General features: G+C 44.0%; 1 protein-coding gene across 5 annotated transcripts; it reads right to left on the bottom strand.

Moving 5' to 3' along the window:
• Positions 1-448: 448 nt before the first annotated feature.
• mylk4a (myosin light chain kinase family, member 4a) lies at positions 449-12,497 on the bottom strand. Of its 5 annotated transcripts, none has more exons than XR_013844436.1 (15): positions 11,318-12,496; positions 9,250-9,387; positions 8,441-8,537; positions 7,498-7,870; positions 6,836-7,197; positions 5,875-5,980; positions 5,145-5,238; positions 4,797-4,906; positions 4,132-4,273; positions 3,907-3,977; positions 3,689-3,817; positions 3,422-3,533; positions 3,177-3,255; positions 2,519-2,573; positions 449-2,083 (listed from the first exon to the last, which is right to left on the bottom strand). XR_013844436.1 is itself a non-coding variant. In XM_080011549.1 (15 exons), the coding sequence occupies exons 1-14, from the start codon at positions 11,861-11,863 to the stop codon at positions 2,520-2,522; spliced, it is 2,454 nt and encodes an 817-aa protein (XP_079867675.1). In that variant the 5' UTR covers positions 11,864-12,241; the 3' UTR covers positions 449-2,083; position 2,519. The 5 variants fall into 5 exon arrangements, 1 of the variants encoding a protein (XP_079867675.1); XM_080011549.1 differs by having other exon boundaries at positions 3,381-3,533; positions 11,318-12,241; XR_013844435.1 differs by having other exon boundaries at positions 3,177-3,533; positions 11,318-12,497.
• Positions 12,498-15,143: the final 2,646 nt, after the last annotated feature.

The raw sequence follows: 15,143 nt of genomic DNA, 5'->3' as shown, positions 1-15,143 counted from the left end.
AATTAAAGCAGACCTTTATTATTCACAGATTGCTTTCTCAAAGCTCCTCTGAAGTGTAACGCGGCTAGGAGACCTTTATACTGAGCTTTAGCCTTTTACCGGGGCAAAGGTTTGAGCCAAACCCACGCCATCCGACCTGACTCCTCGTTGGCCTGAAAGGGGTCGGGGCCCCCAGATTCCCCCTGGAACCATAAGAGATATTAAGGAGTCAAGGGTTTTTTCAAGGCGTTGTGTTTTCTTGTGATCGCAATCCAACCGTCCCCCTGCGTTGTCGGACTGATAAAATAAGATTTAAACAACCCAGATGGCAGTGGGCTGTTTGATGGCCCTTGGTTCCACAGCATCCAAACATTAATTTGCTGATCAGCGGTTTGCTTTTACTTATTTGTTGTGGAGCCCATTTGGAAATCAGTAAAAAAAAAACTTTAAAAGAAAAAACATCATCGTATGGATTTTCAGTTGCGTTTAATGCAGTACACTTCATTCCACACAGATTTTTTCGAAACAACTTCACGCTCTTGCTTTTTCGACGACGGCGACTGGGGTTAGTTCTCTATTGCAGCACTTTAACTGAGACGAGTGGTGTCAAAATGTGAATCAAGCGCAAAACATGCAGTCTACCGAGAATAAAGTCCTAATAGAAAAATGCTAATTATCGAAGGGCGATTTATAAAGCACCCATACACAGGTCGTTCATAACGTTTCGGCAGCTATAGCCTTCGCGGAAGGAAGAAGGAACATCATATTCGTAGGAATACACATCGAACAGAATGTTTAAGTACACTGTGACATTATGTAAAATATACTCATAGGATCTATGAAAGTAGAGAATAACATGCAACCATCCAAACAATTTGAAAAGAAAATGCCAATAAAAAGATAAAAATAACTAAGACTTGAATAATTTGTTTTTGTTAAGTAAAAACGCAATCTCTTCGCGCTCATATGGACAAAGCAGTTAAAAAAAAATAACAATAATAAATTAGTGACATCCAAAATTCAACAGGGTTTTGTTTTTTTTCAAAATGACATTTCCCTGTAATTAGTTTGATGTTTTCCCACTTTTAAACTCAATGACATTGTAAAGTAATAAAGTGCACATACTACTGCTTATGAAAACTAACCACATATATTTAATTTCATCTTCACCATACTGTACATACCAAACACACCACATTTAGAAACACTGACAACAGCAACAACAATATATCGCTACCTTCCTAAAATAATGGCATAAGTCATTTTTTCAGGTTTTTCAGTAAACACAAAAAACTGAACCAAACATATTATATTTATTAATGATTTAATTCAAAAAGGTTATGACAATAGATGATTATTGACATACTGAGGAGGTAGGTGATTTTACCAGAGGTGGCCAGCATCACGAGGAGATGATTTAGGCCAAAAAAAAATCACTTTTGTCAAAAATTGACTTATTCCATTATTTTAGGAAGGCGACGATATGTTTCTTAAATCTCAGTTATTTGGGATTCTGAATCATTTTAGAGATTAAGTTAAGTTCAAAGAGAATGAATTCCACTTATTAACTAAGTAGCCTTGAAAGGGTCATAGTTGAGGTATTGCTATCGATGTGTCGCTGCAGTGTGGTGTAAAACCAACAGTAGCGTTTCAACCCACAGCACCATTTTTTGTGAATGTGTTCAGTAGGTTTGTGAAGGTTCTGACAGAACTTGGATCTGTGGGTGAAAAAAAAGCCTATGAACTAGAACACGGCACTTGTCACACAAGGTCAAACCAAATACGCATTTGGGATAACAAGCCTGTGTTCTAACACTAGCACCGTTTTTCATTCCATATGAATTGAATTTTCCCCAAGCGAGCGGCAGTTTCAGTTATGTAACATGCAATCAAACCCATTTTCCAATTCCAAATACTTTCCTTTCCTCGTTTATACTGTTCACAGTAACCTTCAGTATTAAGATTTAAGAAACAATTATTTGGGTGCGTTATTACATTTCCGTAACTGCAGCAGGTGTACAGGTGAACTATGCACAAAAGATGATGCGCACGATTAAGTTGGTCCAAGGGGCCGCAGCTAGAGCCATCACTTCAATGTGTAGTCCTGGAAAAGCAGAATATTGTTGGGACTTGAGAGAATTGCATTTCAACCCTGGAACTAGTAACTGCCACACGCAAAATCTGAGATATGCTGCCCCCTTCTGGTAAACTGTCGAGACATTGATATGATGTACTGTATATGTATATGTATATGTATATGTATATGTATATGTGTATGAACAGTAACTAATAATAATACTAATACTCATACAAATACTAATACTAATAATAATACTCATACTACTATGAATAGTACTACTACTACTACTACTACTAATAATAATAATAATAATATGTAATAATATATACATAATAATACATAATACAATATATAAAATATTAATTATATATGATGTATATATTATTATTATTATTATTATTATTATTATTATTATTATTATTATTATACGATTATTAATACGATTATAAGAATTCTTACCTTAACTATCTGTGGGTGGCACACACGAAGATCTTCGTGATCTGCACATCGTTTTCTATACAAAAGGGTAAGGTAAAAAAATGCAATTAAAAACCAAACAACAACAACTACAAATCACTTCACTGAATGAAGTCTTTTTATATAAAGGTCAACAACAAGACATCAGTGGAGTTTCTATTTTTATGTTTCCAGATTACCAGGTGATCCAGGCAGCTTAAGCTTTAGGGAAAAGTTGAGTGCACGATTTCTATATTTATTTACTCAGCCCAGTGACGCAAGTGCACATGTGGCCTACGTCAGTGACTCTCAAACTGGGGCCATAGCCCCCTTGGGGGGTCACAGGAGAGGGGCCTAATGAGGGGGTAGGGGGGAGGCTGGGGAAGGTATTAAAAAAAAAAATGAAAAAAGTAATGTAGTAATTGTTTAAAATAGAGCACTGTTATATGAACAATGGCATTGTGTGTCTTTCATTACTGCTAATCCCTCAGTGCGTACTGACGCTTTGATCCAGGGTTAGGGGCGATCAGCTAGTTTATTGGCTGCGTTAATAAGCCAATCTTTTGTTGGCGGGGGCTGAATCAAAGTAACGCGGTTGCACACTCTAGGGGGCCCGGGGCATGAGATGGAATTTTTCGAATCCCTGGGGAATCGACTGTACCTTTGAATAAAGGCGATGGTGTAGAACAGGGTCGGACAACCAGGGGTGTCTCAACGCCTCAGAGGCTCCCATCCTCCAACTGCACGCACAGAGGGAACACAGTGTGGCTTTGACGAAAACGTGAAACAATTAAAAACAAATCTACTATTAAAAAAAAGAAAAAAAAGAAAAAAGACTTGAGTGACAGAGGGAATGCTTAGATACGTTTTATTGACAACAAGGAGTTTGGAGATGAAGTCCTTTGCCTCATCGGAGATGGTGATGAACTCCTCTTCATCAAAGTTCCACTGGCACGCCAGGATGTTGTTCAGGGTCTGGTTGTCGTCGTCGCCCAGGAAGGGACAGAGACCGCTGAGGCTGGGGGGTGAAGACAGAGACGTACAGTGTGTGTGTGTGTGCGCGCGTACGTGTGTGTGCGTGCGTGCGTGTGTGCGTGCATGCGTGCGCACCTGTTGGCGAATATGTTTGTGTGCGCTTGTAAGTGTTTTTGCACGTGAACAGATTTAACTTACAGCATGTAGCTGATGACTCCCAGGCTCCACATGTCTGTGTTGAATGACACAAAGTCATAGTTGATGACCTCTGGGGCGAGGAACTCTGGGGTGCCGAAATTCACTCTCAGCTTCTCCCTGGGCTTATATCTGTGAAGAAAAAAATACATATATTTAAAATTTCGATATAATCCACAGATCCATTGAAGAGAACAGAAAGCTGAATTACAAAGACTTACATTCGGGCGAGACCAAAGTCGATGATCTTGATCTTATTGGTGAGTCTGCTCACGCATAGGATGTTCTCCGGCTGTCATTGATAACAGAAGAAAAATAAAATCCCTCGAGTCGTTGTCGGATTCAGCTGGACGGTGTTTGCTTTGGGGTTTTGGATTTTTTTTTTTTCCCCTCCGGATATGCAGCAAAAATGTGCCGTTAGACAGAACACCCGGCGCCTCGTTTACCTTGAGATCCAGGTGCAGGATGTACATCTTGTGCATGTGCTGCAGCCCCTCGCAGATCTGCCTGATGAAGCTCACGGTCTCCAACTCCATCAGGGTGTAGTTTTCATCGATGATCCTGTCGAACAGCTCCCCTCCGTCGACGCTGCGCTCGGAGAAAGATACTTTTTTTTTAAATCACTGCAAGATTGTACCGTATAGTCATGACGTTAAAGTGGAAATCCGCAACATTATTTAGTGGAGAAAAAAAAAATCCATATCTGATACTTTTTTGGTTGGCACTTTATAAGAAACAGCCTTTCAATACATGTGCCATTGTTGGCGGCGGGGTCCACCACAGCCAAGAAGTGGAAGGCAGCCACGTTGAATTTGATAAAGAAGTGTCGCTACAGTAGTTGTGGACATGAAAACTGTCAATACGGATTAACTTTCACAAAAGAAACGGCATTGCCATTTTAAACGTAATGAATGAGAACAAACAATTGAATTCAAATGCTCCAGTACGGAGGTGGCGTGGCTGTGTTGCGATGGCTTGTGGCATGAGGCTGGACAAAACTGCAGCAAGTAAGTTCTGGGCAGTACGTTTTGTTTTTTTCAGTGTAGCAAAATTCCATTGTTTTCCGTTAAGTAAAACACAACTGTACACGAGGAAAAGAGAGGGGCCGTACTATTCGAGTACGAGGATGATGTCACTCCGCGACTCATAGGCGGCGTAGAGCTGGATCAGGTTGGCGTGGTCAAGTTGGTTCATAACCTGGATCTCATTCTTCACTATCTCCTAACGAAAGGACACAGACGATCAGACGATCAGACGATCAGACGATCAGACGATCAGACGGTCAGACGGTCAGACGGTCAGCTGCTCTCGGCCGTCACACAATGGCTCTTGTTTTCTAGGTCAGATATTTCTCGCCTGTGTGAGAAGTGAGGAGCATTCCTCGGGGCTTGGTGCCTCGGAGCGTTCCAGCCTGCAAAAGGATTGTGAGCGAGCTCCGTTAAATCGCCCGACATCGTACCTTCTCCTTTTGGCTTCTGGCTTTGATGATCTTGGCCGCCAGCGTGAGTCCCGAGGAGTTCTCCACGCATTTGTGGACTTGGCCGAAACGGCCCCTTGAAAAAAAATAAAAATAAATAAAGACAGTCCAAGGATTAGTTCCCTGTCCCTGTAACCCAGTCCACGTTGCTGCAGTTACACCTGTTGCAGGGGTGTAATCCCCGCGGAGGTTGCACCGAAGGGTTCCCATCTCTATGACCTGCCTCAAACAAAGACCCTGGGGTGTCCCAGGCTGGGGTAATGCCCCGACACCAAAGAGAGAAGCATAAACAGAGCAACAACAGTGTTTTCATTTGTTCTTCGCAAAGCCAGTCTATCTCCAACGTGTTAGTGCCGTGTGGTGTGTTGTGTGTGTGTGTGTGTGTGCGTGCGTGCGTGTGTGTGTGTGTGTGTGTGTGTTTTTTAATCAGCGATTCCATTAAAATCATAGCAGGACCGTCTCTCCCCTTTGAAGATTTGGATTAACACTTAGTCATTAGCTACCAGCTGGCAGAGGGGATACGGTTTCACATACCCTACAGTCTTGGGGTAAAAATAACCGCTGTGACTCTGAAGCTATGAACGAGGGGGAGAGGAGGAGGAGGTGGCGGCCTGGGGGGCTGGGGATGGGGGTTACGCATGTAGCCTTTACGGAGAACCCGGTGCGTACGTCTTCCATAAATTCATCTCATCTACAGGTGGTTTTTACTCACCCTCCCAGGATCTCCTGCCTGTTGATGTTGTAGAAGTTGTTGATCTGGTGGGGTTTGGCGGACACAATGCGGTGGACGAAGGGAGCGGCTGGAGGAGCAGTGGTGTCTAGAGGAGGATAGATGGATAGACAGATAGACAGACAGACAGACAGACAGACAGACAGACAGATAGATAGATAGATAGATAGATAGATAGATAGATAGATAGATAGATAGACAGACAGACAGACAGACAGACAGACAGACAGACAGACAGACGGACAAACAGATTCATAGATAGATAGATAGATAGATAGACAGATAGATACTTTATTCATCCCCTGTGGGAAACTGCAATGGTCTCAACAGCTCACATCAAAACAGTAAGCAAAATAATAAAAATAATAAAGCAATATAATATAATATAATATACACCGAATCCAATGATACACAACAGATTTAAGCTAGAAATACAGGAAATGTAGGAAATGAAAATGACGTAAAAATAAAATAAAGTATAAAAAAGTCACGTCCAAAAATGAAATATTCGGTCCAATAGAATAACTTATGAAATAAACAGTGAATCAGAACTTAAGATAGAAATGGTGACGTACAATAAACCTGATGTTAAATATAAGCCTCAAACAGTAAATAAAATGTTGGCAATGAGCCCATAAACCAACAGAAAAATATATATATATTTATTTTGTATGTGGGGGAGGGGGACATTCATGAACAAAATAAAGGTTTTGACTGTGCAGAGACAGAAGTTTCATTTGTAAATAAACTGGAATGAGGACTACGAGATGACTAAACTTATGGAAGCTATAGGAAATCTAAGTGTCATTCGAACTGTGATTACATGGATTACAGGACACAGCTTCCTTGATAACCCGGGAGCATGGCTGCTCTATGATTTCTATTTTCTATTGCATTGACTTGTGTCTGTGCTCGGTGTTATCGATCAGACGTCCGGGCTCACCGATGCAGTAGCGCTCGACATTCTCATCCTCCTTCCTCTCCGTTTCCGTTTCCCCCGCTCTCTTCCTCTCCACCTCTTGCTTTAGGTCCAGGTGGATTTCCACCCCATCCGCCTTGAAGGTGGCCCAGCCCTCCGACTCGGGTTTCCCCTTGTCTTCCACCTCTCCCTCCTCCTCCTTATCGTCCCGCTGCTTTTCTTCTTCCCTCTCCATCTCTCCGCCGTCCACCCGGCTCTTCTTCTTGTGGTCCTCGACTCCGGCGTCCTCCTCGGTGACATGCCGCTTGCCGCTGGAGCTGGCTTCTGCCGCCGTCTGGTCCTGTTCAGCCTCAGGAGATGGGGAGGCATCTTTGTGGTCACCACTGCTAGAACAGATTTTGTTGTTGTTGCCGTTCCTTATTTTTTTTGTGTGTGTTTCTGGGGAGCTATAAGCTTTGGAGTCGGATAGATCCGCCACTTAGACGGGGAATATTCGATTCCAAAATATACCATAGCCTCACAGAACTCGAGCACACATTGCAGACCATCACATAAGCTTGATTTCCTCTATAGGAACTACGATTCACAAAAATTAGACTTTACATTGCTAAAGTGCTGCATATAAAAGAGAGCAAGCAATAGTGTTTGGGTTAATCATTGTGCTTTAGAAGGTAAATCGTGCATACCTTGCAGGAATGGAGTCTTTGTGAGAGTCACGACTATCAGGAATTTCCAAGGCTTCCGCCTCAGAGACCACGTTCTCCGTCGGCTCCGGGATCTCTTCCTCACATGTGGAATCGATCTCCTTCGCGGCCGACCCGCTCTCCTCCTCCGCCCCCTCTTCAGACACACCCGCCTTTTCAGCCACGGGGGCCTTGAAGTCTTCGCGGAGGTAATCCACCAAGCTGAGGGAGCCCTGCACTTGCTCCTCCGAGGAGCCCCCGGCCTCCAGGTCCAGGCGTCCGCGGCCGGGCCGCTCCCCCAGACTCTCGGCGTTCTCCCTGTTGAGCTTCTCCACCTCCTCCAGTAGCAAGGCCTGTTTCTTCAGGGAGACGGTGTCTATGAGGTACAACAAACAAGATCGAAATGTCATCCATGTTCTTGTGCTGTCGTAATGAAATGATGAATCACCGGCTGGATGCTCGGGGCATGCCGGTGGTCCGATGTTTGGCCTGGACCTACTAGTCTTGGTGTCGAAGGGCACACACCAGCAGGCTGTGTGTGTGTGTGTGTGTGTGTGTGTGTGTGTGTGTGTGTGTGTGTGTGTGTGTGTGACCTCGTATCGTCATTCACATTCACATGTCCGATGTTTGGCCTGGACCTTCTAGTCTTGGTGTCGAAGGGCACACACCAGCAGGCTGTGTGTGTGTGTGTGTGTGTGTGTGTGTGTGTGTGTGTGTGTGTGTGTGTGTGTGTGTGTGTGTGTGTGTGTGTGTGTGTGTGTGTGTGTGTGTGTGTGTGTGTGTGTGTGTGTGTGTGTGTGTGTGTGTGTGTGTGTGACCTCATATCGTCATTCACATTCACATGTTGCACACACTATGACGCTGAAGACTGCGTCAACTCCTGAGGCTACAATGTGTTTTGGGTTTAAAACATTCGAGGCGGAAGGGGATCTTTGGACGCAAGCACCTGCTGAATCTTGGGGCTTCTTCTTCTTTTGAGCTTTGAGGCACTTAAGACTCAAACAGGGCTTCTCTTTCCCTTCTTTTTCCTTTTGATCCTTGAGCTGTGGGATAGAAATTAAGGGGGTGGGGGGGGGGGGGGGGGGGTCGAAGACAACATGAATGCACAGATGACTAAAGACCAGAGTACTGAAAATCTGTGTATAATAAGAGATGCCTGTGCATTTTATATACGTAACAAAGGAAAGTGTAAAAAAAAATAATAATAATGTAAAGAAAAAGTGTTACACCAAAAATGAAATTATTTTCATCATGAACAATTGGTGGGTATAAAATAAAGTTTAAAGTGTAGCCAAGCAGACGACTTGGTAGCGTACTAAAAATATGCAAAAGTAGATTTATATTGTGAATACAGATTTACGGGGATGACAGAATATTAATAAAAAATAAATAAATAAATAAATAAATAAATAAATAAATAAATAAATAAATAAATAAAGATATAAAATTATGTTAATTTGGGTGAGTAATTGTAATTAGTTACTTCCAAAACATATTGTATTGTGTTAAGACATTAATTAATCAAATGTAGTATTTTATTTCATTATTTATTATTATATTATTATAAGTGTGTGTCAACGGATCTCTTTGGCTTATATTCCTATTTGCTTCATTTTATAAAAGAAATACAGTACATTTTACTTTTATTGATTGACACTGTAATTTCCACAAGTACAAATAATTGAGAAAACACAAATCACTGCCACACAAAGTTCACACACGTAAATCCTTCCGAAATGTCAGCAATCAACGTACAAATTTCCCCCACGTGCGGGAGGTGAGGAAATGCTTTGGTCCGTGGAGCTTGGCCCTGTGCGTCGGCTCCTGGCCGCCGGGTTCACATGCAGAGCTTATCTGCTGAGTCCTTCTATTGGCTTTAGTAGAGGTAGTTTTCTGTTAGGAGAAGACAAGATGGTGGCGCGTGGTGGGTTTACAATCATGCAGGATGGAGGACGGCGGACAGGTAATGAATCTGGTGAATTTGGTTTCAAACAAATAAACAAGACATTGGAGGTGGACTGCATATTCACATGAATGGATTGATACGTTGATGAGACATTGGTTGAAAACAAATAAACAACACATTAGAGGTGAATTACATAATCACATGGATGGATTGGTGGGTTAATGAGACACTGAGGTTAATGAAGATGCCAAATGCTTCCAAGCGCAGCCATTTTCCAAGTGGAGGTTAATATCCTGTTTTTCATGCACGGATCTGGACGGTGGCACATAATTGATGCCGCATGGAAAGACGGTGAATTTATAGCGTATTGCTTGTCGCACTCAGCGGCGGAATGCGACGCCGACCCCGAGTGGAAAGTATTACGAGAGACCACGGACCATGTATCAATTCCAGCGAGGAGAGGAGAGCCGCCGGTGAACACTTCACTTAAGATAAGGTCAGAAAGGGGGGGAAGGGGGAACGCTGCCTTGAACCTAGAGCGTCTCACATGTGTGTTGTTGTGAGGCAAACACAGCCCTGCGGTAGAGCGGGGGGTGGGTGGGTGGTATTTTAGGTGTAAGGTTTCTACAGTGACAGCAATGTTTTCTGCGGAGGACAAATCTTTGGATGGGAGTTTGAGGATAGCGAGCGGCAGCTAAAGTGACAGACATCTCACACCTCTGGAGGTGGAGGGAGACGGAGCGGGCCACCTGACCACTACTGACGACAACGGAGATTCCGTGAAACCGGACTCACACGGGAGCGATTACCGTCGTATGTGCTCATGAATTCTATGCATGTACAGTATGATGGACGCCACTTTTTGACATCTTCGTCGGACAACCTGACAGGCTGTTGAATGTGGTGCGCAGGTAAATGGGGGATAAGAGATTGTGTATATTGGTTAACAGAAACTATTGTTCACAATGACTTAATCCTGAGGGTTGTTACCGCTCCTTGCAATGAAATTATATATCCCGGCATGCGAGCGATGGAGCGTGTGGGTAACCGGCTTTAGGACATCTCCAAGTGAAGCTTAGCGCTCTGGAGCCCAGCAGCAGCCCGTTGACCTTCAAACATCCGCTCGTTGCTCATTGTTTTCATTGCATGACTGAGCAGTAACCTCAGGCGCTGGTTGAATTTGGTGGACATGCCCTTTTCAGGCCGAATATCGACGACCACAGCAAAAAGCTCTGAACTGAGCCCCTGGCTAGCTCAGCAGCCTCAAAGCCAAATACTTTCACGTTGTTGTTCCCCGATTCACAAATCTAAAAGACCGCTCTCTAGAAACAAGGATTCTGAGCCATTAGGATGGATTGGAGAAAGACTGACTCATCGGCCTTGGTTGATACTTGACTCCCTACATGCTGGGGAGCTTATGGCCCTTCTGGACCGCAAACGTTCCACTCTCAGTCCAAATACAGCATTTCTAAACCTGGCCACTCGCATCCCAACTCTGGCCCCGAGGTGGCCCTCCCGTGCCCTACAGCCGGTGCCCGGGCATGCTTTAGCCGTAAGAGGGCATGGCGCTTGGATAGGGGGGCAACACAGTTCAAGGGGGAATTTTCTGTGGCTTTTAAAATTGCATACAAAGTTCTCATCACTTTATCTGTCCTTACTAAATCGAGCCAAAGCCATTGTCAGGAGCCTATTCAACACCTTTTCACAGGCAAGATAACTGTTCCTGAATAGCTAGCTTTGCTGCTATGATCGTTTTCATGTCAAGCGCCAAAATCAACAACATACAGACCAAAAGATCTATAGAAGCGTTATTTTCTCCAAATGGTACTTTCTAGTCTAGACTTAGACTTACAGTTCGACGTCTTCATAATTGACTTGGTGTTTCTGAGTTTAAGTGCCGCAGCCTCCTAGTCTCACCTTGTCAGCCTTCTTGGTTACCGACTCTGCCGACGCCTCTTGTCTCTTGGCAGCTTGTTTTCCCTTATTGTCTTTGGGTTTGGCGCCCTTCCGAGCCCCGGGGCCCTTGAGCATGAGCTCCATGACGTGGGAGCTCTTCACCGTCTCCCCGATGAAGCTGATCACCTGTTGAATGCCCAGCACCAGCTTCTCCATCCCTTCCAGCTTCTGCGCCTGCTGCTCTGAGCGCTGGTTCACCGCCGACATGATGGAGCTCATCTCTTGACAGATGTCCTTCATCTCGCCCTGGCCAGAGCCAACCGCTCTGGGCAGGACGTGGATCTCCTCCTTGTCGACCTTCAGGTTCTCCATGTCCCTCTCGATGCCGCCGATGTCCTGGGACATCCCGTCCAAACGGTTGAGGACCTTCTCTTGGATGTGGATGAGACTGTCCATTTTGCCGCTGAGCGACTCGATTCGGTTTTGGATGAGGTCAAAGCTTGAGCCGCTGCCAACGTCTCCCATTGTGCCTGTGTTTGGCGGATGGCTCATCACTCTGGTACTCATGGCGTCTCGGGTGCGTTGGGATCACGTCAGGACACCCAGTCGAGACAAAAAAAACAAACGAGAATGTCTGTGAGGTAGACAGAGAAACCTTTTCAAAAAAAGTAGCCAGCTCTACCCCTTGACTCTTCCTCTAACTCTGCAAACTAAGAGAAATATTCAAAAAGAAAAGAAAAGTTTTTTTAGCACCTGAAAAGAAAAAATGGAAAATCCAAACTCTGTCCTCTGACCAGTACTGAAGACTGCAAATCCTCTGTGGCAAAGCCAAGTCAAGTGAGCGCCTTTGAGCTACGACTGAGTCAATATCCGGTCAAGAGATGTCTGTGTTTCTCTCCTGCTCCATCTCAGGTGCCTGTCCCAATAGAAATGGTATAAAGAATGGAAAAGGCCGGTCTCCCTAAATGTAAACGGGACGGCCTACGTCAGCAGAGGCCAAGTATATAGGGCGGGGGCTTGGCATTGCTCGGGCTGTGAGATATTTGAGAGCCTTTAAATGCTAAGCCCAACGCCACCGCCTGCCTGCCTGCATGCCGAGTGTCAAAATCACTAATGTACACAATGACTCTTAAGTGTAGGAGTGTGGAAAATCAAGTGTAACAGGAGGCGGGCGCAATGTTTTATCTTGGGTGATTTTTTTGATGAAAAGACTTGTCATGGCAGCATGGCGTGTGTACGGTCTACATTCTCGAGTAGATGAAACAGCTGTGAAGAAAGCAGCAGAGGTGGCGAGGACGGAGGGTGGAATATAAACCCAATTTCAGTGTCCCAGCCAACACTATTAACTAACTAATACTTACACTGCTTTATACTAGTAACAGCTGCTACTACTACTTATAATAATGACAACAATAATAATAATAAAATTATTATTATTATTATTATTATTGTAATATTTATAATATTATAGTTCAAATTCTAATAGTTCAAATAATAATCATAATAATATATGTTTTTACATTTTTGTAAAATAATAATACGAAGAAGAAATAAGAAAAAGAAAGAAAAAAAATAAGAAAAAGTAGTGTATAACACTACAAACAAATACTGTAAACTGCTTTGCATAGCTTGCCAGGCTTGAGCTGTTACTCATATGGGGCTTTTTTTTACCTGGAGAAGTATTAAGAAGGGAATTTCCTCTTTCCTTCCCGTAAGCCTGGCCTAGAGCTAACGGAGTTTCGGAGAAAACATGGGGAACCCGGCGTGGAGGTAACGGGGATCCGGCTCCTCTGCTGAAAGAGCAGATGGGTATTGGGGGTTGATTTACAGGATGTCTCTCCACTGACACATGCATCTATCGGGAACTGCTGCACAAACTTTATCGTACATAGTTAAGACAGTCAGGGATCCGTTTTAATTTAGGGCTTGTAATATGACGGTAGTAACATATGAATCTTAATGTGTCAAAATATGTCAAATAATGTCAAAATATACCTGATCTGAGTATCAACTCAGAGGATTAAAAATTGATCTTAAGTACCTAATAGCTATATATACACAGCTATATCAGTATATATGAAAACGCCTATAAAGCAAAGTGAAATGCATTCACTGTACAGTGCATTAAGTCAAATTTTCAGTAGGACTTTCCGACTAATAATTCAGCTTGCTTTGAGGAATAGACCCGACCTGGAAACCAAATTTATCCTGGTTCAGATTCTCTCTCTCCTCCTCGGGCTGAGCCAAACGAACGCGGCTCTTATAAGGAATAATACTCTGACGGCGCCTCAGTTTTCCCTTACGCCCGTGAAACATTTCTGATGGAGGGGGACGGCGGGGGGGGGGGCGGAGGGACTGACGGCAAATCGTGCCGCAAAAAAAACCAAAAAACCCCTCTCTAAAAATACCCCCCACGCTCACTGACCTCATCCTGGTGTGCCTAAGGAGAAAGGCGAGGCTCACGGTGTTGCAGGGACCAAGCGAAGGATGACAATGTGGTGGAGTGGTTGTGGGGGTGATGGTGGGGGTGTTGGGTGTAGGGAGGTAGGGTAGGATGTGCGTGTGTGTGTGTGCGTGTGTGTGTGTGTGTGTGTGCGTGCGTGTGTGTGTGTGTGTGTGTGTGTGTGTGCATGCGGGCATTGGAGTGGTGGGCTGGGGGTTGGGGGGTGCTGGTAAGGGGTAATCAGTCAGCTAGAGTTTCATGACAGCTCCCCACACCAGTTTGAGTATGACACCCCCCCCCCCCCCCCCACATACACACACACACACACAAACCAACTCTGTCATTTAAAAACAAGTGCTGTAGAATTCTCGATATGCAATGGAGTCAAAAAAAACAACAACAAAAGATTTGATTTAACACCATGTTAGATCATTGCAAAATGAAGGTGGGGAGGTATTGCTTATGGTTGCTTATGCAGATAAAGACTGTTGGACATCATGTCAATAAATGTTTTTTTTTGCTGAATAAGATGCATTGAAAACAGAGTATCAGGACACAGGCAATACAATGACCTGATTTCCGCCCAGCGAGGGCAGAAATAAGTCAGTAAACTGCAGGAAATATACATAGGATTTAGAGTTGAGTTGAGATTGGGGTCCCGGGGACATGAAGGGGAGATCGGGTTAATGTGGATGACACTCTGTAGTGAAACTAACACTAGTGGAACTGGCAGTATCATGAGTGGCTCCTTAAGTCCACTCTCACCACCTCTGCCAAGCAGAGGTGGTGAGAAGGTATCAAATCGTGTGCCCGTCCGAGCCTGGGAGCATGGGGCCATGAGAGCATGGGAAAGGCTTCAGAATCGATGGCCCGTCCGCTGGCGCATTACGTGCAATGCTGTTTATTATCCGTGTGCTGAGAAAGTCCACGGCTCCACATACGTGGAGACGCGCTATGTAATCGAATGATCCCTGGAGTTAATTCAAATAGGGTGAGAGAGAGAGAGAGAGAGAGAGAGAGAGAGAGAGAGAGAGAGAGACTTTGTAAACCTTAGAGTTTGAACTTCTATTGCCATTTCTTCCAGAGTGCAAATTTGAATTATTTTAACTGTTAATATCGCCGATAGCTAATTGAATGAACAGCTGCTAAAGTTTATATACTGGAGGCAGTGCTGTTATGGTTACACGCACACAGTTTAATATCTCATGAACACTGATTTAGAACAGTGATGAAACCTGTGACAGGACTATGTGTCTCGATATGCTGTTTTAATGGACACCTTCCAGCCCAAGAGAAACAAGATTTCTGATGCCACGGCAGAAAGGAAATGGATGTAGACAGAAGGTTCAAAACCCTTAAAAAAAAAGTTCAAAAAGTGTTTCTAAATGTATCTTCAAAGGCCAA

Source organism: Zeus faber (genome assembly GCF_960531495.2).
Source record: "Zeus faber genome assembly, chromosome: 12".
NCBI classification, from domain to species: Eukaryota; Metazoa; Chordata; class Actinopteri; order Zeiformes; family Zeidae; genus Zeus; species Zeus faber.
Note: the sequence above shows the minus strand (reverse complement) of the source record. Positions and strands in the feature narration are given on the sequence as shown.

Bases quoted from the DNA above. Each gene is read 5' to 3' on its own strand.
- mylk4a (XM_080011549.1), bottom strand. From the start codon at position 11,863: ATGAGTACCAGAGTGATGAGCCATCCGCCAAACACAGGCACAATGGGA. The intron at 5,981-6,835 runs GTGAGCCCGGAC...ATCCTCCTCTAG, and splicing joins TGTCGAGCGCTACTGCATCG to ACACCACTGCTCCTCCAGCC. The intron at 4,274-4,796 runs GTACGGCCCCTC...CTCCGAGCGCAG, and splicing joins ATCATCCTCGTACTCGAATA to CGTCGACGGAGGGGAGCTGT.